General features: G+C 35.0%; 1 protein-coding gene across 1 annotated transcript; it reads right to left on the bottom strand.

Moving 5' to 3' along the window:
* Positions 1 to 475: 475 nt before the first annotated feature.
* On the bottom strand, positions 476 to 3,377 carry LOC149536967 (cysteine-rich receptor-like protein kinase 2). The gene is made up of 7 exons (XM_089806622.1): positions 2,488 to 3,377; positions 2,169 to 2,297; positions 1,926 to 2,053; positions 1,626 to 1,839; positions 1,296 to 1,527; positions 1,052 to 1,202; positions 476 to 957 (listed from the first exon to the last, which is right to left on the bottom strand). The coding sequence occupies exons 1-7, from the start codon at positions 3,272 to 3,274 to the stop codon at positions 643 to 645; spliced, it is 1,956 nt and encodes a 651-aa protein (XP_089662748.1). The 5' UTR covers positions 3,275 to 3,377; the 3' UTR covers positions 476 to 642.
* Between the last annotated feature and the right edge of the window lie 24,376 nt (positions 3,378 to 27,753).

Below are 27,753 nucleotides of genomic sequence, written 5' to 3'. Positions count from 1 at the left end.
TTATATTATTTCTTGTCTCTCAGATTCCTATTTCTTGATACTCATTATCCAATTGGTTTCCTACATCGTATTTGATTCTGCCGCTATATTATCATCCTCCTTTTTGTCATTTCTTCTTCATCATCTTTTTTGTATTTGTCATGTGTTTTATCATCATGTTTTTCATTTCTAACATGATAGTCAAAATCCTTCCAATTTATTCTTCCTTCTCTCTCCTTAGCATCCTCAACTTTTTCTTCAATTTGACAAAATGGCATCCTCAACTTTTTCTTCAATTTGACACATTTTATCAATGTTACTTTTTACATGAAGTTTGTTTATAGATAAACAAATTTTAATCAATAAGAAATGAAGTTTTCATAAACATTCTAAAAAAATTCACCTTAACCAATTTCTCTTTTAATACAATTGCAAAATTCTGTTTACCCAATTAATTCTAGCTTCTAGTGTGAGCTTTCAATTTTTTACGCATCTCTTTGTAAAAAAATATGATTATATATATGAGAAGGGAAATATATTATTGCAATATTAAAAAGTCCTATTTGAAAATAGGAAGGAGGGATTATATAATCGATTAGAAATTAAAAATACATCCTTCCTTGCTAAACTCCACGTGTCCATCAACAAGAGAAATACACACTGTTAACGAGAATGAAGGGTTACTGTAATCGTTGCGTTTGACTGAGATGATGGTTTGCCAGAATCGGTACCTCCTCCACGTTCATTGTTCCCCACATCTACGAATGATGGTCGCAAAGGATTCTGAAAATCAATCTCATCCTTACTTAATAGTTTTGTCACAACCTCAGACATTGATGGTCTTTGTCTGGGAGAAGCTTGTATGCATACAAGCGCAAGATTTATCACCCTCAAAACCTCTTTTTCGCTATACCCTTCCATCTCCTTCTCACTTTCCACCAACTCTAAAACCTTGTTATCTTCGTATAGGCTCCAAACCTGCCATTATTATTTTAAGAAAAATGATTAGGACTTTTTCGGAGGGGAGAGATGAGATTAAAGGATTCAAAGACTATTGCTAAATTTAAAATACCCATTGAAGAAGATATTGCATATCTGGTGGTTGCTTCAAGTCTATGCTTTTTCGACCACTGAGAATTTCGAGAACCACGACACCGAAGCTGTAGGTGTCAGCTTTCTCTGTTAACTGCCCACGGTGAGCGTATTCAGGAGCTGTGTATCCTCTGAAAAATACCCCCAAAAGTAACGGGGTTACTATCTGTATTGGAAACTTGATGATTAGAAAAGATAAGTAGATAAATTAGTAGTTTTCTCACAGTGTTCCTGCAAATCTTGTGCTGACGTGAGTTTTATCGTTTGGAAGAAGTCTTGCCAGCCCAAAATCTGCTATTTTTGCCTGAAAGTTGTCGTCGAGCAATATATTACTTGATTTAATGTCTCGATGGATGATACAGACATGGAATTCCTCGTGGAGATACGCCAGACCACGAGCAGTGCCCACGATAATCTCGAACCTTTCATTCCAACTCAAAAGTCTTTTATTTTTACCTACATAAAGGGCAATTCACAACAATTTCACAACCCATGATCATGTAATTTGTAAAGGATGAAGGAATCAAAAAGAGGAAAGATAGGGAATAGCAAACCGAATAAGATTCTGTCAAGGCTGCTGTTGGGCATGTACTCATAAATCAGGAGTCTTTCTTGGCCTTGTCTGCAACATCCAAGTAAACGCACAAGATTTCTGTGATGGACAGTTGATATGAGTTTCACTTCGCTTTCGAATTCCGAAATTGCACGGGGAGAGTGTCCCAATGTGAGCTTCTTTACCGCCACAACTTTGCCGTTTGTCAGCGTACCCTGCAAATGTCATGTAACAGAAGATGATTAATATGAATGCATCAAAACAGAAGGCCAATATGAACAGCTAATAATTAACCAGATACCTTAAATACTTCACCAAATCCCCCTTCTCCAAGTTTATTTGCTTTATCAAAATTGTTGGTTGCCTTTTTGAGTATCTTGAAGTCGAAATCTTCTGGCCCACGGAGTTCCGTTGCTCCTTCAATATCCGCTGTTCCATTTATTTTAATTTTGTTATTTTAGTATTAACTCAGGTCGACCTCATGCCTTGTGAGACTTATGCTTCGGTATCTACAACATATTAAATTCAGCCTATAACAATTTACCTTTCCTCTGTTTTGACCGCATTATTTGCTTCCCAAAGAGAAGGAGACAAGTTATGAGGCTAAGTACGAATAATCCTCCCACAGCACCAATTATTATCCCAACTGTTGAGCTCGTCTTCTTCTTCTTCCCTGAAAGACAAAATGGAGAATTAAGAAATAATTGTAAATTAGACTAAATGTCTGACAGAAATCCTAAACAAGACCGATTTTATGAAAATTCATTTCAGAAATCGTGATGTCAAACTCGCTTCTAAGGAACAGTGTTAAAAGCATAAACAAAATTTGGACTCTCTTCAATGGAATATAGTCAAATTCTAACCCGTGGGTAAGAAAGTTGCGAGCTCGACAGTGGCATTGCTTGGGAAGAAGGGTTTGGTATCGTATCGCAAGTAGCAGCCGGCGTCAGTAGCCCGTCCCTCCGAGGTAGGAAAACACTTATTTATGTTGTCCTTGGCAGTGCTGAGGCATTTTTGACAGAAATCCTTTTGAAGTGAACGCAGACAGGAGGCAAGTCCATAGATTGTGGTATTAGATGGCCCTTGTCTCGTCTGCGCAGCAAAATAATCTTTTGTGTCGGGCGTCGCAGCGCAAAGATCGCTCATCAAACTTCTACCAGTTTCCGCAACTGAATTGGAGATGGGCGCGTTTGTATCACCGCACACCTGTTTATTCCCGGTATCGGTGTACTCATTATAAAAATTAGAGTTTTCGAAACGCAGATAACAGCCGTCGTAGGTTGCCCTGCCACCGCAATAACTTTGATTGAAACAGCTGCGAACTTGATTTACTGCTGCCTTTATGCAGGTAACGCAATCAGCAGAGGACTTATCTTTTCTGCACTGCGCGAGAACATAGACTGAATCAGCTAGATCTGTTGATTCCACCTCACTTAGTATTGAAAACCCAGATGGAATGACATCTTCAACCACGGCTGCCAGAGCCTTGTTCAGATTTTTCTCAAAGACTTTGACGTTGTTGTATGGTGCTGTGGCGCATCCAAATGCTAAAAGCCTTGTCTCTGGATCTGCTCTAATGGGAGATATTAGTAATATGGGAAATAAAATAATAAGCCAGCCTCTTCCCCCCATGGGTCTGGATTTTCCCATTCACATTGGAGAGAAGCTCACAAGTGGTAGAATTCTTGAATACTTTTGTTTGTAGAAAAGCTGGAGCTTAGTTTGTAGACTTTCAATTTATATGTGAGATGTGGGATTTTTCTACATTACAAACCATATTGTTAATTGCATTCAAAGTCAAAGAAAGACTACAAGGACAATGCACCGAATACATACATGATCAGAGTCAAATACTTTTATAAGTAAATATATAGCAACTATATTGTTAGTTACATTCAAAGTCAACGAAAGACTACTAGGAGAATAAACCCAGTACATTATCACCATCAAATATGTTTTAAAGTCTCTAAGCTTTCCTTAGTTTCTTTTTCTGGGTTTCCAAAGATCGAACAAAAGTGAAGATAAAACAAATAATTCTCCCACAAAAGATTCCAACCTTCATTTTATTCGGACTATTTTGCAACGATTTTCGCAGCATTTAAAAAAAAAAATAGCTATTCAGCTTTTTCCATTCCACCAAATTCAAAAGCCTTGCACTCAGCAAGACTTGATCCCTGGTGGGCTCTTTGTGAGCCTTTCAACTTCACCAATAGACCAAGGGCCCTTTGACTTTGAAGCTTTCTTGATTTGTGGTGCCATTTTAAAATAGTATTTAACGTTTAGTAGTGGATGGGCTATCTAGAAGGTAAACCACATGTCTTTTTTACATGGGCAGCGCTATGCAACATGCTAAAAGGAAACACTATGTTTATTTTGGTAAGAGTTATAAAATATTATATGAATAAAATGGTTTTCGTGGCTGCATAACCACAACACTCTTCTCCCGTTGATATTGGAGGTGAAACTCCAAAGCATTAAAGGCCACAAAATTGTCTCATGTTTAGATTTTGAACTAAGATTAGAATAAGAATTAGAGATAGACCTAGATTTTAGATTAGGATGAAAGATACAATTTAGAAAGATTAAATTGTATTTCTTTTTGTCATACTTAGTAAAAGAAAATATTAAATATTAGTGTTCAATTTAGAGTCAAATCTGAGGTTCAATACTAATTAATAAAAATGGTTTTAAAAGGTGAAGAAATCTTTTAACAAAACAAACATTCAATTAAAAAAGTCAAATACTAACCATGTGGTAGATGAGTCCTAACAAAAATAGAAGGGGAACAAAGCTCCAAAGTTTGTATTAGATTTTGAACAAACTATCATTTTTATGTCGGATTTCGTCATTGATGGTATGTATTGTATTCACAATGTTATTAGTGGTGGTAACCCACTTATCCTTGCCTCAAAGTTTGGTTGAATGCCCAAAGACCCTTTTCCCTATCCTTCTTGGTTACACTTCTATGATCTAAAGAGACTTTTTGGATTGATTTGATATTGTGATTAGAAGAGGTCAAATTACCTTTAGAAATGTCATGTATAGCTTTAGCCTAATTATTAAGTTTCTTGAAACCCTCAGTAGTACTATCCATAGTATTTTATGAACAATAAATGTTGCCCTCAACTTATCCTTGACGCCTTCAATGGTATCCTCTAACTTATTGATGTGAAGCTCACAGTCCAATTCTTCAATGGCCTTAACCAAAGTATGAGTAGAGTCATTATCTTATCCAAACCTTGGATCAGGAGGCATATATTGACCTTTTTTTTTTATAGCATTTATTTCTGCAATAATTCACAAGAACACGACATTCATACTATCCATTGCATTATTCATGTCCTTGTTTATATTTTATTGTCTTCAACATATGGACCCTTCTTAGCTAGGTTGTCTTTACCCACCTCTAAGGGAATATAAATTTGAATCCTTACATCTAAAAAAATATATTAGAAAGTTGGGAAGCAAGGGATTGGAACTGGGAAAATCATCATTTTTTAGAATTCTTTTGAATTTTTTTAATTATAGATGACTTTCCACCTTCACAATTGGTACCCTATAGGGATTTTTTCTTTCTCTTTAGTAGACAAAAACATCTTCAATTTAGCTTCTCCATTTGACAATCACTAGGATCCAATGAATTATCATCATAAATTTTAGGACGCTTATGCTTGCCCAGATAAACAAAGACCTCGCTATCCAAGGAGGCATCCTCTTGCTCTATAGAAAGCTCCTCATAATGAACATGACCACTTTTTTTATAATATATAATAATATTAAAAATAATATATTTAACAATATTAATATTAATATAATAGGTATATATTTTACTTATATATTGATATTAATTGTGCTATCAATTATTTACATTATAAATTATATTATATTGACAAATAAAATAATTTTTATGTTATTATCTTTTATTTATAAATATAAGCATAATGCATGATAGAGTATAGTTTTAGTATTATATATTATATACACTATGACATCTCTCATTTATATTATATGAATTATTCTTATATATGCTATTATATTGATAGATATATTATTAGAATATTTTAATTATATCAAAAAATGAATTATTATTTAGAATATATAATAAACTAGGAATATTTATTTTAAATACATATTTTATTTTAGATCATAAAATTATATGAATTGTACTTATAGTATTATTTAAAAAATTATAAGTATGAAAATATAATTTTTAAGTTTCAATTAGGACTAGAATTGTAATTAACTAAGATATATTCAATTATTTTAAAGTAAGATTTAAATTGTTTGAAGGGATTTGGGGCCCTTTAATGAGCAATTTCTATCTATAGAGCATAAACTACCACTAACTCTACAATTCCCAAATAGTTAGCTAAAATATACTAACAAGACAAAGCACAAGTTGCATGATTACCAAGCCAAAGTCCCTAATAATCATACAAATTATTTTCAAAAGATCTCTTAAAGCTTGAATGAAGAACAACAATTTTACAAGGCTTTCTTAAACTAGCACATGGGTTTTAGAAAGGTTCACTTAACCTTATTAAAAGATCAATATAATTCCTCTTTTTTCCTGACATCGTCAACCAACATAGGAGAAGCATTCATTTAGAAATGACAAACAAGTGATGAAAATAGTTGGTTCCTCGATAGGAGACATCTTTACTTATAAAGGTGGCATGAGAAAAAAAAATGCCCAAGAAAGAACATAGAAGGCTCTCAATAGAATACAATTAAAGAAAAGAACTAGAGTCATTTAAATAATTTTCAACTAAAAATGTCTCTTCCAAAACAATAAAAGAGCTACCTAACCAAAAACTAAATCATAAGTCTAGCCTAGACAAGGTCAAGGTAATCTAATCGATGGAAATGACAAAAATGAAAAATGATATGGCTATAAAGAAGGAAACAAAAATAATACCTAGGTCAACAAAATTTCTAGAGAGCACAAATCTCTATGAAAAGAAAACAAGAATGCAATGAAAGAAGAAAATAAATTCATGCCTCACCAAGAATCACCAAGAGAAGAAAACACCATTTCTGCCACTCTCCACATTGAAGCAATGGAACCAACAAAACACAAGGGAGTTGATCCTTTCAAACAAAATAGGACAATCATGCTCTAGCTATTAGACAAAATGATAACTAACACTAGGGAAGCAAAGGAGCAAAATAATGTATCTCTAAATAGTAGATTCACAAGCATAAAACCTAAACTAGAGAGCTTCAACAATAAACATACAAGCAAGAAAACCACTTATGTGAAATAGGATAGTCTAACTAAGAAGGCCAAAGCCTTCCTAGCCAAGCCCATTGTCAAATGAACACCAATAGACGACAACCAACATGATAACTTAATGAATCTTTGAGCAAAGCATGTAATTCTTTCAAAAAGAAGCCTCCATATGAGAAACTAAATTATATGAAACAACCCACCATGAATAACTAGAGAAATCTAAAGGCACGAAGAAGGGAAGAAAACCCCCATGACAACCTACTTAGGAATGATAAGAAACAAACCCAACAATAGAGACATCACAATATTGAGCCCAAGAAGAAGGTAACATTAATCTTTCTCCTCACCAACAACAAAACTTCTCTGCAACAGAGCACACCCAAGCTCAACAACTTCACAAATAATGATATGCCTGCATAGCCCATGATATGGTTCCTTAGTAAGAAAAACTCACTCCTTAGCATTAGATAGCTCTCCCCTACACCCACTACTTAATGTTGAAAATAAATGAAATGAAAAATATGATTTCACAAATAGGAGCACCACCTCTTTCCAAGGCCAAAGGGAAGCCAACAACACCAAGCCTAGAGCTTGAGATGAGTGAGACCAATAAAAGGTTAAATGAGTTATCATTTGAATCTCCTTCAACCTCTACAATGCTTCAAACCCTCACAATATTTGATAAATTTTTCTTGTTCACACCGTTTATGTTCTACCCTTCTTCAAAATCAGCTTAGAAATTAGAATGTAAGCTACAACTCTATTTTTAATAGTTTATATGTGAGTTGTCTTTTTCTCAAAGACTACCAGTTCCAGATGTATTTAGCTGAAGAAACAATGTCTCACAAGTTTGAGTTTACTTAGGCTAATTTCAATAAGATAAGATAAACTTCATTTAATAATCCTACCTAGATTATTTGTGTGAATAGTTGATAAATAGTTGTGAAATGGTTGTACTCATCCTTGCACTTCATTAATGTGTATATCTCTTAACTTGAGTTTATAAGCTAACAATTTGTACATCGTATTGTCATTCTCAATATCATTTATCTTTCATAATGTTATATTATTTCTCTCTATTCATTAAAGCTACAACAATCTATTACAATATTGGATTGTTTTTAATATTGAACTAATTCTTTCCTAAACTATTCTTAGCTAAATTGATTCTTTCTTTTTTCCTATAGTTGTTTCTTTTACTGTAGCTTTATGTATTTGGCACATAACTATATATGTACCTATACAGTTTTATCTAAATACATGAATGAAAAATATTCTTCGTGATTTCTAATTTTCAAGTTGGTATCAGAGCTTTGAAGCTTGAATCATTTGTATTCCTTCATTGAACCATGACCAATTTAGATTCGAAAGTATTTGAGAGAAAATCATTTGAGAGAAAATCTGCCCCCATTATTATTCAATTCGAAGGTTCATCTTTCAAGGAAGGGATTATACTCGATGAAACAAACTATGATTTGTGGTCTCAAATTATGGAGATGCATATTGCTGAGAAGGAGAAACTCTCTTCCATTCTTGTAACTCATAGCCACCTATTGAGAAGGATGATGGGTATGAGAAGTGGTATGCAAACAATCAAAAGGTCAAAAGATGGTTGTTGATATCTATGTCCCTAGAAATTATGAAGCAATACATTTTCTTACCCACTGCTTGAGATATTTGGAAAGCTCTTTCTACGACTTTTTATGATGGAGTAGATGAATTTTAGGTGTTTGTCTTGAATCAGAGGGTTTTCTCTACCAAATAGAATGGCATAACACTCTCTCTATATTATGGAGAATTAAACGAGATCTTTGGTGAGTTGGATCATCGTGATAAAGTGATAATGGGAAGTGAGAATGATGTTAAATCTTACCAAAAATTTGTTCAACCACAAAGGGTGCATATTTTTCTTGCTGCATTAGATGGTGATTTAGAACAAGTTTGTGGTGAAATTTAGAGAAAGGACCCTATTCCCGAATTAGAAGCATGTTATGCATTGGTTTTCCATGAATCTGTTCAATGCACAAAAATGGTTGGAGAACCAGAAAAGACTGAAGCTTCAGCCATGGTGACTTGAAACCGATCTAATCAGAATGGGCCTCCTCAAAACTTGCCTAAGATCACTAATGGTGCTGATAAATTCACCTACAAATGCACCCATTGCAATCAAACTGGTCATACCAAAAGTCACTATTTTGAACTTGTTGGGTATCTAGAATGGTGGGATCGTAGCTGTGATTCACAAAAGAAGAATTCCAAAAAGATCGCCAGTGCATCGTTTGTTGAAACGAAGATAGAGGATAATGTTGCTGGACAGATCTCGGCATTAGCAGCAGTGGTAGGTCTATATGAGAAATATGTTAGGAAGAAATACTAATCTATTAAGAGAACAAAGCATTAACTAGCATAAAAATCATAACATATATGAGAGACAAAGTGAAACCCTCAAATGAGAATATGAGCCATAGAATGGCTCTCCCAATGAGGATGATCACTTGATTTAGGGATGAGTCTAAGTAAAGGATTGGTATGTATGCTCAAACTTGTTGTATGCTTCAATGGTGGGGATGAGTAAATGGCAAATTGGTAGCTTTGTGAGCTCTCAATTTGGCATTATAAGGGTATGGTTGATAGCTTTTGGTTCTCAAACTAGCATTATAACTTTGGCTTAAAGGTTGTGATGAAATGGCTTGGGAGGGGTTTCAATTTATAGGCTAAGGGCTTGAGGGATGGAGGGTTAAGATGCAAGGAGAGAACTCAAAGGGGAGCACATGGATTGTGCTTGTTTAGCACCAACCAGGGAGTGACACATGTCACAGGGCGAGTGGATGGAGGCAAGGGGATGAATGAGTCAACAAAGGAGGCTCAAGGGATAATATCTTCATAAAGACCCTTCATAATGGCTTGTAAGAGAAATGAATGGGCTTGTAAGAGTCTTTATGGCCTTTGTAAGAGCATTTATTGTTAGGTGGTTGGGATATTTTGGAGAGAGTTGAGATTGTTGACTTTCTTGGCTTAGGAAAGCCTTAAGCTTGCTTAGGGAATGTGACAAGGTCAGGGGTGGGATTAGAGATGGTTTAGGATTAGATTAGGGATGTTAGAGATATGCAAGTGGATGGCATTTAATGAGGGTGGGTGAGTTAGTGGCTAAGCTTGGTTAGTATGGGTGGATGGAGTGGATTAGGCTAAATGGAGGATTTAGGATAGTTTAGGGGTTATTAGATTTGAGGGCTTTATTTATCAAATAGATTTATTTAAAATAAATGGGGATTCTAGAATTAGATAGGAGAATAGGATTAACTGGTAAATAATGGGTTATTTGATTTATCAATTAGGACTATAGATGATTAATTAAATTAATCAGCTAGGGGATGGCAAAAGGATTAATTAAATAGGAATTTAATTAATGATGCCTTTAGAGATAGCTAAATAAGATTACCAAAGCGGTGTAATCAGATTTAGGTGTCTACAATAGGTAATGTTGGTAAGTCTTTAAATACATCTACACTTATTTCTAATAGTGCATGGATAATTGATTCTGGTGTTACAGATCATATGACATTTGATTCTAGATAGGTCTCATCCCTTAAACCGTCCTCACAAAAATTTGTTTCCACTGTGAATGGCTCTCCGACCCCAGTAATTGGAGAAGGATCCTTTCCTCTCACTAACACTTTGAATCTAGATTCTATTTTAGTGGTTACATCTTTGGATAACAATTTTTTGTTAGTTTCTCAAACCACCACTACTTTACTTTGTGTTGTAATTTTTTTGCTTGATTTTTGTGTGTTTAAGGAAATCCAAATGAGGCAAACAATTGGTTGTGGTGTTAGGCGAGGGAAGCTATATTACTTGGACTTGGTGTCAAAGAGTTTAGACAAGTTGCGCCAAGCTCTAGTGATGGATGGTTCTGAAGGGGACAAGCAAAAATTTGAAATCTGGTTATGGCATTAACATCTGGGACATGCTTCCTTTGGTTACCTAAAGAAATTATTTCCTAGTTTATTTGCAAAATTTGATGGTTCTAGCTTCTGGTGTGAAGTTTGTGAACTTGCAAAAAATCCATCATGCTTCTTTTCCATTAACTTTGAATAAAAGTCTAGTTCCATTTATGATCATACATTCTGATGTTTGGGGTCTGTCCAAAGTCACTACCTTGGGTGGATCACACTGGTTTGTTACTTTATTGATGATTGTAATAGGATGACTTGGGTATTCTTAACGAAGTCTAAAAGTGTTGTGAACTTGTTATTTCAAAAAAAATTATAACATGATTCGTACTTAGTACAATGCACAAGTTCAAGTTCTTCATAGTGATAATGGAGGCGAATATTTGAGTTCTGAACTTCAACAGTATCTAGACGCACACAAAACTATTCATCAAACTACTTTTTCCAATACACCTTAGCAAAATGGGGAAGCTGAGAGGAAAAATTATCACTTATTGGAGGTTGTGTGTGCTTCTCTGATAGAAGCCCATATGCCAATATCCTATTGGGGCGAAGCACTTACCTCTTCAGCATATTTGATCAACCCAGTACCCTCTAGCACTATTGATTTCTAGACACCATCCTAGGCTCTCACTGAGGCGGTTGTTGCTCCAACTGTCCCAAATTGACCTCCTCGGGTCTTTGGTTGTGTAGCTTTTATACACCTCCATACCCATCAGTGCAACAAGTTATCTCCTCGAGCACTACGATGTGTCTTTCTAGGATATGTTGGTTATCAAAAGGGGTACTGATGCTATCATCCTCCAACCCAATGAATTTTTATTACATTAGGTGTAGTTTTTCATGAAGTCTCAATGCATTTTTCCTCTGAGCTTGAACTTCAGGGGGAGTACCAAAAGGAAATTTAGACTTTAGACTACAATGATCACATCTCTAAAGATGTAGGTAGCTTGGGCATCTTTGAAGATATGCATAACACCTTTGAAGATGTGTATGTTCACATCCCTGAACATGTGGGTAGCTTGGACATCTCTGAAGAAGGGGAACTCTATGAAACTGTTAACCAAGAAGTCAGTGAAACTTCAAATCAAAGTAGTGATGAACACCTAGAAATTGAAGTTGTGGGTCCACTTCCATCTGAATCCCTAACACTACACCAATCACTTACCAAGGATGTTCCTTAACCATCTAGAAAATAACTACCTCCGCATCTCACCAAAGGTATCCCTAAATCCACATATGAACCCAAACTTTTGAGTAAAGTTAAATATCCTATGAGTTGCTACGTGTCTAACCATTGTTTGTCAGAATCAAATCAGTCATTTGTAAATTAATTAGCTATTATATCTATTCCTAACAATGTGCAGGAAGCCTTGGCTGATCCAAGGTCAAAAGCTGCTATGAATGAGGAGATGAAATCATTACAGGAAAATAATACCTGGGAACGTGTTGATCATTCACCAGGAAAGAAACCAGTTGGATGTTAGTGGGTTTATACTATTAAGTACAAAGAAGATGGTACAATTGAATGCTTTAAGGTGAGACTGGTAGAAAAAGGGTACACCCAAACCTATGGGATTGATTATACAAAGACATTTGCATCTATAGCTAAAATTAATATAGTACAAGTCTTGTTGTCTCTAGCTGCGAACTTGGGTTGGTCATTACAACAATTTGATGTGAAGAACACCTTTCTACGTGGAGAGTTGTCCGAAGAAGTCTACATGGAACTCCTACCTGACTGCATGATACCAGAAATACATAGTTTGAAGGTGTGCAGATTAAAGAAGTCACTATATGGGTTGAAACAATCTCTGAGGGCATGGTTCAGAAGATTCATAAAGTCAATGAAAGCCTTTTGTTACCGTTAGAGAAATTCAGACCATACTTTATTTATAAAGAATTAGCAGGGTAAGATCACTGCACTTATTATGTATGTGGATGACATGATTTGATCTTGAAGAAAGGAGGGCTCTACAAGATTACTTGTTCAAAGAATTCGAAATGAAAAACCTCGGTGCCTTGAAATATTTCTTTGGCAACAAAGTGTCTCGATCTAATAAAGGGATCTTTCTATCTCAAAGAAAGCATGCCTTAGACTTGTTACAAGAAACTGGTATATCAGCATGTCAACCTACTAATACACCCATGGAAAAAGGATTGAAGTTATGTATTGAGTCTAATCAGATACTAGTTGATAAAGGAAGATTCCAAAGATTCATAGGAAGATTGATGTAGTTAGCATACACAAGACCAGACCTTGCCTATGCATTAAGTAGTATTAGCTAGTTTATGGATAATCTTGGAGAGAAACATATGAATGCAGTTATGTGCATTTTGAGGTATCTGAAGTCTACTCCTAGAAAAGGAATTTTATTCACTAAAAATGAGGATTATCAAAGTGCAGATGCATATACTAATGCTGACTGGGCTGGAGCAATAGATTACAGATGTTCTACTTCAGATTATTTCACCTTTGTAGGAGGCAATCTCGTTACATGGAGAAGCAAAAAATAGAATGTTGTTGCATGATCAAGTGCGGAGGCAAAATTTAGAGGTATGGCACTTGGAGTATGTGAAGCGTTTTGGCTAAGACTTCTCCTAAGAGATTGGGCTATCCGCCTAGGTGGCCAATTCAACTATATTGTATAGCATGTGATATTGCTCATAATCCGATTCAACATGATCGTACAAAGCATGTGGAGGTAGACAGATTCTTTATTAAGGAGAAGTTGGATGAGAAGATTATGGAGCTGCCTAAGATTCAATCAAAAGATCAGCTAGCGGATATTCTTACCAAAGTAGTTCCAAGTCGAGTGTTCTCGAAGTTCTTGGGCAAGTTGGGCATGTGGGATATGTATGCACCAATTTGAGGGGGAGTGTTGCAATATTGGATTGTTTCTAATATTGAACTGATTCTTTTCAAAACTATCTTACTTCAATTGATTCTTTCCTTTTTCCTGTAGCTATTTCCTTTCCTGTAGATTTATGTATTTGGCACACAACAATATATGTACCTGTACAGTTTTATGTAAATACATAAATGAAACATATTCTTCTTGATTTCTGATTTTCAAGTCAATCAATTATCCTGACTTAAAAGATTGTAAACTTCATCAAAAGATTGTTAATTTCAAACTGAAATTGTTGGTTTTACTATAACTAAGTTTGTGGATCAACCAATTGCCTCCACAAACCCATAGTAAGAGAGAACAATTATACGATGCACAACATGACGCGATTGAGCGTAAACCTTCAATTCTCATGGCCTTAGTAGAAATTGTGGACTATGTGGAAGTAAGCTTTATCCTCCTGGATACAGATAATGACTCCATTATTGGAAGGGAGGACAGTGACCCACAACGACTCATGACCGCTGACCATATGCGAAGGAAGCCAAATAATGTGTGGAATTTTATGTACCTAGTGAGCATCAAATAATTGAACTGTGTTTTTGTTTTTGACTAACTCCATTTCTACATGGCCGGACTTTCCTGAACCAGTTAAACATAGAAATATCTGAAGTAATGGGACCCTCTGTTTGAAACCACGGTCGCTGCAGGGCCTTTAATATTACAGGCAGTTAAAATTCATCACTGACCATCTTTCACTTCATGAAAATCAAGGAGAGGATAGAGCATTGTGCGGTGGAGAGAAAACCTTGACCATGACTCATGAAATTGTATCAGTGCCTGTCTAAATCAACATCAATGTTCGAAAATGATCTCTCTCTTACCATGGTGTCTCGAACCTGAATATTATAGTCTAAACACAAGACTTTTGCAACGACTTTGACACAAGACTTTTGCAACGACTTTGACTCTTCTTCCACCACACAATCAACTTAGTGTTCCGTGTAGGGCTAATTTTCTCTTTCAAAGTACTAACTTGAAACGCTCGGGACAAGATTGAATGTGGTTCCCAATTTCCTTTTCATGGCAGAGGACGGAAAAGGTTATTAACTACACATGCATAATAAATGGATGAGAATGAAGCAACTCTTACAAAGTTAGTAAATAATGCGATGCAAACTTCTGTTCGATAAAAAGTTGATTAGGCTAGGAAAATTATAAATTTTAGTTTGTTTGAGGAATTTAAACTATTTATTGAATAGTTAGTGAAAGGAGATTTTCATAGGGTTAAAGAAGATTAAGTTGATTGTTTTTCTTCGAAGTATTGTTAGTTGAAGTTATGATTGATATGGCTTTTTTAAGGGATTGTATAAAATTTTGTTAAATCAATCTATTATAGAAATAGAACTCTATTTTGATCTGAATAAGATGATTATTTGTTAGAAATATATCAATAGAATGATTAAATCTATAAAAATAGTTTCTAAAATAGTTTCCAAGTTATGCATTTTTCTTTTGAATATGAAGTATTTGACTCTAGTATGCGAGTAAGGCAAGTTAAAGAGATTGTACAAGATAAAATAAATTATCAGTTTTTCCATGATGAACAAATTTATTTGGTTGCATTACAATGGACAAGGGTAAGTGTAATATTAAAAAATGTAAACTAATGAATTTAGATAGAAGACATTTTCATTACTAATAAGGATGTTATAGATTGATAGCTAATCATGAAATGATTGGTGGGATATTTCCACCCTTAAGAGTTTTTTTGTTGATAATAAAATTCAAGAATATAGATGAGGGCTAGCCATAATTATAATATTTTGAGTATTGAAGTTAAAAAAACACATTATTTTTCTAAAGTAAATAGAAGAATAAGAAAATTAATCTAATGGAAAAGAAAAGAAAAAATAAATTAAATGTTAAAAGAAATGAAAGGATGACCATAAGTACACATAGTGTCATAATAATATTCATATGGAAGAAACATGTTTAAAGATTAATATGTATTTCACTTCTCCAAAGAACATGAATAATATTACATATGTGAGAAAGGGAGACTAGAAGGATTGAAATTCTAGAATAGAGAAAAGGTAGATGTTCTTAAAACAATTTGTTTCAAGATAAAGTTGAGTTAATCAATTTTATGCAAAAAGAGGGGTAAAAATTTATTAAGACAGAAAGGAATACAACAAGGAGAGCTCAACAAGGAGCTTGATCCTGAGCAACAAGATCATCAAATTCTTGCACCATCTCAAAGGACAGTTGCCTCCTATCCCTAATATTCAAACCCGGATCATGACTAGATGCCCATTTGGCTAAACAATCAGCAGTTCTATTCCATTCACGAGGAATATACGTGAACCTAATGAACTGAAAAGAGGAAGAGAAGAAAAGAATCTACTTAACAACAGTGGCCAGCTGCCAACTAACATCCTCAAGCTCTTGCGAAGAAAGCATGTTCACCACCACCTGGGAATCAGACTCACAGATAATCATACTCCATCCCTGCAAGCAACACTGTTCCACAGCATATAAAATAGCCTGAGCTTCCATGAGATTGTTAGTATAATCACCCTTATGAACTGAGAAGAAAAATTTAACATCCCCAGAACTACAACGAGCCACTCTGCCAATACCAGCCGGACCAGGATTCCCACAAGAAGAGCCATCAGTGTTAATTTTTAGAACTCCACAGGGAGGAGGAGTCCAGTGCCCATCCCGGTTAACCTGACCCTTCCTCTGATGGTGAAGCTGCCTGGCCATAGAAGGAAACCTATGAGCTGCAGCCCCATCCTGCAGATGAAAATTGAGGCAATTACTGATAGCAAGATCAACCGAATCCATACCCCCATCAAGCTCACACTTCACAAGAATAGTTTCCTGAAGAGAATGTGATATTTTCCACCAAAGATGCAAAAAACCAAGCCGAACATCTTGGAATATGTGACGATTCCTCTCCAACCAGATATGCCAAAGCATGAAAGATGGGCCAGCAATCCAAGCAGCATGGAGAAAAGAAGACTTGGAGGGAGCAGGACCCAAGTGGGCCTAGAACTCAGGCAAAGAGGAAGCATGCTGACAAGAGCAACCCCAAGCGCGCCACCAAAGGTGCCATATCTGAGTAGAATAGGAGAAATGGAAGAACAGATGGGAGATAGACTCCTCTCCATTACCACACAAAACACAATAAGAGGGGCCCTGAAATCCACATTTACAAAGATTATCCCAGGTAAGATAACGGTTGTGAGCCACTAGCCACATGAAAAAATTGCACTTGGACCAAGAAACTTTATTCCAAACTTGCTTCCACCAAGGGACCTCAACATCCCCAAATAATTGTCTAGTTATCTCCTGATACCCAGCTGAGACATGATATTTACCAGACAAGGTACCGCCCCAAGCCAAAACATCTGGACCAAGCAAAGAAGAACACTCTCTAGAGGCCAAAATTTGAGGAGCTCTTGATGATCCATGTCTGTACCTCCAGGAGGCCAATCAGAAGAATGATTACATCTGTAACCAACAACAGGTCCCAATTGAAAAAGGAGTCTTGTAATGAGCCACTTTATCCGATCCAGCGGCAAGAAAAGAGTCACAAAGAGGCTGAAGATGAGGGTATATGGATAAAATGGAAGGGAATCCATCCCAAGCATTAGACCAAAACAAAGCCTGAGAACCTCCTTTTCATATCCAAAACAGACCCCTCTTTACCAACATCGCACCTGTCTTCAAAGTATGTCAAACCATTGAGCCACGACCTTCAAGAGGAAGTGCAGAAACAGAGCAAGGATTAGCACCATGAAAATATTTATGTGTGATAATACGAGCCCAAAGTTGATGTTGTCTAGAGCACCATCGCCAATAAAGTTTAGCAGCCAAAGCTTGACTATTCAATAGAGCAGATCAAAGACCAAGACCACCCTCCTTTTTAGGCCTACAAACAGTTGCCCAATTAACCAAGCTCCATTTAGTACTACACAAATTACCACTCCAAAGGAATTGTCGAGAAAGAGCATCAAACTCCTTGAGAAAGTAAATAGGTGCAGCGTGAACCATGCTTCGATAGGTAGGAAGAGCTTGGATAACAGCTTGAAGAAGAGTAACCTGGGTAGTAGTAGAAAGCCATCTATGAGTCCAATGATTTACCTTATCCTAAAGCTTGGTAATCAAATTTTGCCAAAAGAGACGTGGCTGCCTGGAAACAGCAATAGGGATGCCAAGATAAGTCAAAGGAAGTGATCCTATCTGAAACCGTAGGATACCAACAATCCTATGCTGAATAGAATCAGGAGTGTTAAAAAAGTAAATGGAAGATTTGTGCTCATTAACTTTCTGGCTTGAAGCTGCCAAATAAACGTCCAAAGCATGTTGAAAGGCTTCAGCTTCCTTGATTCTAGCAAGACCAACAAGAGCAGAATCATCAACAAATTGAAGATGGGAAAGAGAAGGTAAGCCATTACCCCACCGCCAGCCTTGAATAGAATTCTGGGACACCTGATGCTTAATGAATCTGCCCAAGCCTTCAGCCATGATGATGAATAGATATGGGGAGAGAGGGTCACCCTGGCACAGGCCTCTAGAAGCGCCAAATAGTTGAGAAGGTTGACCACTAATAAGAACAGAAAAAGAGGCAGAAGTAACACAACTCATAATCCAACTCACCCAGTCAGAGCTAAATCCAAAAGAAAGAACAATACTCCTTAGGAAGCTCCATTTAACTCTATCGTAGGCCTTAGCCATATCCAGCTTAAGAAACATGGCTCTCTCCCTTGAAGTAGCCATAGAGTGAATAGCCTCAGTAGCAATAACCACCCCATCCAAAATTTGTCTGCCAGCAAAAAAACCACCTTGTTCTTTTGAGATAATAATGGGAAGCCACCTTTTCAATCTCTCAACAATCAACTTAGTAATAACTTTGTAACCACATTACATAAGGCAATTGGTCTAAAAAACTCCAATTGATTAGCACCCTCTCTCTTAGGAATAAGAGTCAAGAATGTAGAGTTCAAAGCTCGAAGCATCTGCTTGCTAGCATAGGATTCTTTAACCACCTCCAACAATTCATGATTAATGATGTCCCAAAATTCCTGAAAGAATTCAACTGGAAAGCCATCAGGACTAGGACCCTTCCCCTTAGGCATGCCAAAGACCGCCTCCTCCAGCTCTTCCAAAGAAATAGGATGCATGAGATAATCATTCATTTCCTGAGTGATAAGGGAAGGAATACAGGACAAAATAAGATTTTCTTCATTATCAGCAGGAGGAGAGTCCTCAGAGAAGAGGGTAAAGAAGTACCAAATAGCCTCCTGGAACAAAGCTGGCAAGGAATTCAGTTGGATACCTTGAAAATTAACCAAAGAAGATATAGTGCTTTGATTCCGGTGAGATTGCACTATTTTATGGAAAAACGCAGTGTTACGATCACCTTCCTGGAGCCAATCAACTCTAGCCTTTTGCTTCCAAAATTTTTTTTCTCGAAGTTCCCATTCTTCTAGAGCTCTAGAAGCAAGGGATTCAACTTTGCCAAGATCCTCTGAGAAACCTCGATCTCTAATCTCCCTTGTGATGACATCAAGATCTTCTTGAGCAAGCCTCTTCATAAAGTGAAGCTTCCCAAAGCATTCCCTATTCCATATCTTGAGCTGCCTTTTAACATATTGAAGCCTTTTAAAAAATGAGAACATTACAGTACCATATGCAGGAGGACCATCTTTCCACCAACAGAAAACACAATCATGAAGAGAGGAGTCCCGAAGCCACATCAACTGGAACTTAAAAGGAGGATGCTTCGGAACATAAGCCCCTATAGCAGAAAATTTGATTGGCCAATGATCTGAACCCCTCCAATCAAGGATTTCTAAAGAGATGGTAAGGGTGCCACTAACCCAGAAGCAAGAAACAAGAAATCTATCCAGACCTTTTGAGATAGTAGCAACATCAGTCCTGCGATTATTCCAGGTATAGAGACCATTAGAAGGCTTAACATTAGAGAGATGCAAAAGAGATATATGTTGCCGAAGAAGAGCAGAAAAAAGGCCCCAATCTAGCCAAACCACCATGCTTCTCCTCCAGATTTAAAAATGAATTGAAGTCCCTTGCTAACACCCAAGGATAATAAGGATGACAATTTCTAACATATTGAATATGTTCCCAAAGTTCCTCCTTTCCCACAAGATCAACAGGTGCATACACATTAGTAACCATGATTACCTCTCTTGAGTTTAGAGCAGAAGCTACCATAGAGAGAGCTAAGCAAGAAGACATCCAACCAAGAGGAGAAATTTTTTGAGGATCCCAAAATATAGCTAAACCACCCGCACTGCCTGTTGCCCCAACACACTGGCATTGGCCACGAGACTAAATACTAGAGGCATGTTGGACCATAGACTCCACAGAGAGCTTAGTCTCTTGGATACAAAAAACATCAGGGCTATGATCAACCACCAAGTTATGAATAGCCTTTTGTCTAGGGATGCTATTCAACCCCCTTACATTCCATGAGAGAATAATCATCATTGGGTAGAATTGGGAAAATGAGAATCCAAAGGTTTCACTGAACCAGACTCAATCAATATATCTCCTGTGAGTTTAATCTTCTCTTGGTCTGTTTTGCGCCCACTCCTTAGAGGAGGAGTAGAAGAAGCCCGCTTAAAGGGTCGAGACATCAACCCTAAGGGGAGAGGAGAACCCTTGCCCTTACCTGATGGTAGCACGTCCTTAACCAAGTTAGCTAAAACAACATCATTATCCTCCAACACTGCAGGAGTCACCAGAGCCTCTGTCACAGGAGCTACAGGGACCTCACAGTTCTGATATACTACAACTTGGGATGCCCCACAAGCATCATTAGGAACAGATCTCTCAACTGGGCAAACTAGATCAGAAGAGATAGGAGGAGGAATACCCTCCTCTAGAACCATACTATCCAGCACCTCAAAGCGGTTAAAACCTGAATCAGATAATCTTTCTTTCAAAGGCCTCTTTTGACCACGACCCTTAGCACGAGGGCAAACAGGGGTAAATCCATCCTTATCCTGCATTTGAGCCTTACCCTTACCTGTAGCATTTTGCGGATTCATCCCCTTGGTAGTATTAGCCATTTGAGATTGTCCTTTCCCAGTAGTATCTGCCAAACCACCAGTATTGCCAGTTGTAGAACCATCCACTCCTTTGAAACTTGAGTTACGAGGGCACTGACGCAGTAAATGACCATACTCATGAAAAATCCAGCAACGAAAAGGGAGAGATTCATAATCCAACTGCTGCACCCAAGAAAAATCCCCCATACAAATTTCCAAAGAATCTGGCAATGGGTTATTCAAATTAATTTCAACACAAATTCTAGCATAAGAAATAACCTTTTTATCGAGGGATTGATGTGTAATCGCAGCCGGCTTCCCCAACAAAGCAGTAATTTTTCGAAGGATGTCTTTATGCCAAAATTCCAAGGGATGACGAGGCAAGCGAACACAAACTGGCACTGTTGAAGGGAGATCCTCAGCAGAATTAAAACCTGAATGCCAAGGTTTGACAAATAACCCCACATGGTTGTAGAAATAAGGGCCTCCTTCAAAAACACGATCCCAATCAGACATGCAAGAGAATACAACAAAAAAAAAACTATTCCCCGCCAACATAATCTCCATATCGCCTTCCACCTGCCATGAGCGACGGATCCATGCCTCAAGAGCGGATAGGGAAATTCGGATTCCAAGAAATTTGCATATCAAAGCATGCTTGGTCCAATAATCAATGTCCTCCATTACAGCCGTTGGAGGAATAACCAGAATAGGGCGATGATGGCTATGCAGAAAACAACCATTAACTTTTTTCAGCTTGGAGCTCTCCCCTGAATAAAACGATTTAGATCGCATTGCATGCATAGTTGGAGAAGAACCATCTGTTCTCACCAACGGAGAAGAAATCCCAGGCCCTGCCATGCAAACAATAAAACGCCAATCCAAAATTGACTGCAGAAGATTTCCAAAAACATCGATGCAAATTATGTCCAGTAGCTAGCAATCCAAATAGAACAGAAAAATAGTAAAGATCAAACACCAAGAACAGGCTAGGGGAAAAACCCTAGCCCAGTCAGCAGCCAACGCTTCTCCACATTCTCAAAAACCAAGGACTCTCCTACTGTTGATAATGAAAATTCAATTTTCACAAAAAAATAAATTCTAAATGTAACAAAATTAGAATATTTATTTGACATATATTTTATAAATATTTCCATTTTCATAAAACTGAAGTTTGAAAATTAATTTGGGACAAAAATATATATTCTCAATCCATATTTCTCTAAAATATGGTTTTGTGCTCTGGTACACTTGTAACTCAAACAAAACGTCAAATATTTCATCGTTTAAAAATAATTTTTTTTAAAGGAATGAATATTATGTATATATGTACATGACTATCTATGACCTACAAGAGAGGTAAATTTTGCATTGTATTTATTCACTATAGGGAGAAGCTTACACAATTCATATAAGTACTGATCTATTTTGAATGAATTTTCAGAAATTATATATATATTTTTAATCATTTTATCCCACCATTCTCTCCCTTAAGAATCTTGGTCATTTACAAAAATAGATATGATGAAAGAGATAGACCTTGCATTTCTATTCATTAAAGTTCATGCCACTCATATGCTATGAATGCCTAGGATTGTGGCAATAATATTACATAAAGTTGACATTGATTATAAGAAACCTTTACAATAACAATTCATAAGCATACATAACAAAGCACATAGAGAAAGTACTCATTTTTATGAACTGTATACTAAGTTACATAATCCCTTAATACTTATTAGTAGTGCCTAACAAATAAATTGTTCAAAAGGGAATTCAATTCTTTCACTACATTTCATTCCTTGCACTAGCTCTAACTCCTTGTTATTTTAAAATAATATATAAACCTTAAAATCACTTAATAATATATTATATGGTATAGCATAATAATTAATAAAATAAATAATAATAAAAGCTAGAAAAATGAAACATATTGTTTATTTTTAAATTTTTTTAACATATAATCTTGACTAGAAGAATACATCATCATGACCAAAATTAATTTGAAAATGAAGGCAAGTTACATAATTTATGATGCATAATTTTTATATTACAAAATTAGACAAATTTTTATTTTTATTTGCTACATATTTATTAAAATCTCATGTTTTTTGTTGAGACCAAACGATACATCCTAATTCATTCTCCTTGAAATGTGTTATTGAATGCTTTTGTACACTTGCAACTAAACTAAAATATTAGATATCACAACCCTTCCAAAAAGAGAAAAATTACAAAAAAATAAAAAAGTATTATCTAGAATTATTTATATATAGGTTTTTTCCTTGCAAGATAAACCAATTGCTTGTTGTATTTAGTGTTTAGATAGAGACACTTGCACAATTAACCGAATAGAATTTTATTGTAAGGATTAGATCTAGAAGATGAAGAGATCTTTGTTATGAGTGAATGTTGTACACATTTTTTAGGCTGATTTATAATAATTTTGCATCTGTAATTTCATATGTCAATCAAAGAGTAAATTTAGTCATTGGCGTTTGATTCAACTAATACATACTAATAAAGGATAATTGGCCAAGAGATACCTATTAATAGGGTAATGGCAAGATATTGTATTATGAAAAGTGATAATGGTACCATCCAATATGACAAGAGGATTCCCCAATTATATTTTAGTCAAGGAGGAAATATATGAAGGATTAAATCTATTTTGTATGTAAAATGAATCTTTGAAACAAGAGCTTAATGGAGTTGAATAAAGACTAAGAGTAATTTTTTTAGTATCAATAATATTATTTATCAACTGAAAATTTGGATTGATATAGGTTTTTGATGACAATGTTAGTATCTAGAATACTTGAGATTGATAGATTATTCAAATAGAAGTTTTAAGAAATTAAAATAGATTATTTAAAAATAAATGAAAAATTGTTGTGATGGAGTGAAATCGATGAATAGGGCGCTCTGGTTCACAACCAGTGTAGTATGACGCATGACTTGCCTCATGTGAAAAGTCATGAATGCATCTATGCTTGTATGGACATGAATATTATAGTCTAACTTTTTGAAAGACTTTTGAGCCTTCTTCCGCCACGCGCTCAACCAAGTGTTAACTCTAGGGCCGGACTTTCCTGAACCAGTTAAACATAGAAATATCTGAAGTAATGGGACCCTCTGTTTGAAACCACAGTAGCTGCAGGGCCTTTTGATATTACAGCCAGTTAAAATTCATCTATGACCATCTTTCACTACATGAAAATCAGGGGGAGGATAGAGCATTGTGCGGTGGAGAGGAAGCCTTGACCATGACTCTTCTTCCACCACACAATCAACTTAGTGTTCCGTGTAGGGCTAATTTTCTCTCTCAAAAATACTGACTTGAAACGCTCGCGACAAGATTGAATGTGATTCCCAATTTCCTTTTCATGGCAGAGGATGGAAAAGGCTATTGCAACTTATTTGCACCGTAGGAAGCCGTGCCAAAGTGCTGCCCGTGCCCGACTGTTCTGTCATTCACATGGTTCGAAAAACGATGATTCACTAATCCTCTCTCTCAAAATACTGACTTGAAACGCTCGCGACAAGATTGAATGTGATTCCCAATTTTCTTTTCATGGCAGTGGACGGAAAAGGCTATTGACTACACATGCATAATAAATGCATAATAAATAATGCGATGCAAACTTCTCTTACTTCTCTTCGATAAAAAGTTGATTAGGCTGGGAAAAATATAAATTTTAGTTTGTTTGAATTTAAACTATTTATTGAATAGTTAGTGAAAGTAGACTTTCGTAGGGTTAAACAAGATTAAGTTGATTGTTTTTCTTAGAAGTATTGTTAGTTGAAGTTTTGATTGATATGGCTTCTTTAAGGGATTGTATAAAAATTTGTTAAATCAATCTATTATTGAAATAGAACTCTATTTTGATCTAAATAAGATGATTATTTGTTAGAAATATATCAATACAACGATTAAATCTCTCAAAATATTTTCTAAAATATTTTCCAACTTATACATTTTTCTTGTGAATATGAAGTATCTGATTCTAGTATGTGACTAAGGTGAGTTGAAGAGATTGTACAAGATAAAATAAATTATCAGTTTTTCCATGATGAAGAAATTTATTTGATTGCAGTACTATGGACAAGGGTAAGTCTAATATTAAAAAATGCGAACTAATGAATTTAGATAGAAGACACTTTCATTACTAATAAGGATGTTATAGATTAATAGCTAATCATGAAATGATTGGTGGGATATTTCCACCATTCAAGAGTTTTTTGTTGATAAGAAAATTCAAGAATATAGATGAGGGCTAGCCATAATTATATTATTTTGAGGATTAGAAGTTTAAAAAACACATTATTTTTCTAAAGTAAATAGAAGAATAGGAAAAATAATCTAATAGAAAAGAAAATGAAAAATAAATTAAATGGCAAGAGAAATGACAAGATGACCATAAGTACACATAGTGTGATAATAAGATAATAATATTCATATGGAAGAAACATGTTTAAAGATTAATATGTATTTCACTTCTCCAAAGAACATGAATAATATTACATATGTAAGCAAGGCAGACTAGAATGATTGAAATTCTAGAATAGAGAAAAGACAGATGTTCTTAAAACAATATGTTTCAAGATGAAGTTGAGCTAATCAATTTAATTTTCACAAAAAAAATATTTCTAAATGTAACAAAATTAGAATATTTATTTGATATATATTTTATAAATACTGCCATTTTCATAAAATTGAAGTTTGAAAATTTATTTGAGACAAAAATATATATTCTCAATCAATATTTCTCTAAAATATGGTTTTGTGCTCTGGTACATATGTAACTCAAACAAGACATCAAATATTTTGCCCTTTGAAAAGAAGAAGTCTAAAAAGAATGGATATTATGTATATATGTAAATTTTTATATGTACATGACTATCTATGACCTATAAGAGAGGTGAATTTTGCATTGTATTTATTCACTATAGCGAGAAGCTTACACAATTCATATAAGTATTAATTAAATTTAGAGAATTTTACTTCTATTTTGAAGGAATTTTTAGAAATTATATATTTTATTTTAATCATTTTATCCCACCATTCTCTCCCTTAAGAATCTTGATCATTTAGAAAAATAGATATGACAAAAGCAATAGACCTTGCATTTCTATTCATTGAAGTTCATGTCACTCATATGCTATGAATGTCTAAGATTGTGGCAATAATATTGGATAAAGTTGGCATTGATTATAAGAAACCTTTACAATAACAATTCATAAGCATACATAATAAAGCACATAGAAAAAGTACTCATTTATATGAACTATATATTAAGTTACATAATCCCTTAATGCTCATTAGTAGTGCCTAACAAATAAATTGTTGAGAAGGGAATTCAATTCTTTCACTTCATTTCATTCCTTGCACTAGATCTAGCTCCTTGTTATTTTAAGATAATAAAAACCTTCAAATCGCTTAATAATATATTATATGATGCAGCATAATAATTAATAAAATATATAAGAATAAAAGCTAGAAAAATGAAACATATTATTTATTTTAAAAATTTTTAACATATAATCTTGACCAGAAGAGTACATGTTCATGACTGAAATTGATTTGAAAATGAAGGCGAGTTACCTAATTTATGATGCACAATTTTTTTTTACAAAATTAGCCAAATTTGTATTTTTTATTTGCTACATATTTATTAAAATCTTAGTTTTTTTTAGACTAAACAATACATCCAAATTCATTCTCCTTCAAATGTTTTATTGAATGCTTTCACACACTTGCAACTAAACTAAAATATTAGATGTCACAACCCTTCTAAATAGAGGAAATTACAAAAGATTGAATAAATGTTATCCAAAATTATTTATATATATGTTTTTTTCCTTGCAAGATAAATCAATTTCCTATTGTATTTAGTGTTTAGATGGAGGCACTTACACAATTAACTGAATAGAATTTTATTGTAAGGATTAGATCCAAAAGATGTAGAGATTTATTGAAATCTTTGTTATGAGTGAATGTTGTACACATTTTGTAGGATGATTTATAATAATTTTGCATCTGTAATTTCATATGCTCAGTCAAAGAGTAAATTTAGCTATCGGCATTTGATTCAATTAGTGCATGCTAATAAAGGATAATTGGCCACGAGATGCCTATTAATAGGGGAATGGTAAGGTATTGTATTATGAGGGATGATAATGTTACCATCCAATATGGTGAGAGGATTCCCTAGTTATATTTTGGTCAAGGAGGAAATGTATGAAGGATTAATCATAGATTGTATGTAAAAAAAATCTTTGAAACAAGAGTTTGATGAAGTTGAATAAGACTGGGAGTAATTTTTTTAATATCAATAATGTTATTTATCAAGTGGAAATTTAGATTGATTGATGCAGGGAGTTCAGAGAGTTATAACTTTTGACTCAAATATGGGTTTTCTTAGACTTTTCTGGGTTTTTTTTGAAAATCTATAGTTGAGGTGGATTCCAACTCAACTACCTCTGTTGGGGCCATTTTGACTTTTTTTTGAGAGCCAGAAATTCCATTTTGACCTCTGAATTTCAATTTTAAAATATCTTAGGTGTTTTTTTATTTTTCTACTTTGTAATAACTTCAAATTTTCTTTCTAAATTTTAGAGATTAGTTGGCAATTTGCCTCTTTGGTTTAAAGGGAAGATTTAGGAAACTTCAAAATTGCTTTCAAAGGTTTTTTAGAAGTTACCAAAAATGGCATGTTTTTCCTATTGTCCAAATCTGCCAAATTTAGAAATTGCCTATTTGTGTGGTAGTTGTTGTTTAATGGAGTTAGAGATCCATGTAGAAGCAATTTTTTGAGGAATGAAGAATTGAAAGTTTTGAATCTGAATTGTGTTTTGTTACGAATCTATTAATTTCTTTGTGAATTGAGATTGGCCTACTACATCATTTGGTATCAGAGTAGTAAGATGGCTATGAGAGGAAGAGGAAGAGGAAGAGGAAGTGTCACGCCAATGCAAAGATTGGTACTAGATATAAAAAGGGAGATTG

Source organism: Cupressus sempervirens, chromosome 10, assembly GCF_028749045.1.
Source record: "Cupressus sempervirens isolate cs-2001-9-10 chromosome 10, ASM2874904v1, whole genome shotgun sequence".
Classification (NCBI taxonomy): Eukaryota; Viridiplantae; Streptophyta; class Pinopsida; order Cupressales; family Cupressaceae; genus Cupressus; species Cupressus sempervirens.
Note: the sequence above shows the minus strand (reverse complement) of the source record. Positions and strands in the feature narration are given on the sequence as shown.

Excerpts from the sequence above, each read along its gene's own strand:
- LOC149536967 (XM_089806622.1), bottom strand. The coding sequence starts at position 3,274 with ATGGGAAAATCCAGACCCATGGGGGGAAGAGGCTGGCTTATTATTTTA. Across the intron at positions 1,203-1,295 it reads ACAAGATTTGCAGGAACACT|AGGATACACAGCTCCTGAAT; the intron begins GTGAGAAAACTA and ends GGTATTTTTCAG. Across the intron at positions 958-1,051 it reads TGCAATATCTTCTTCAATGG|GTTTGGAGCCTATACGAAGA; the intron begins GTATTTTAAATT and ends TAATAATGGCAG.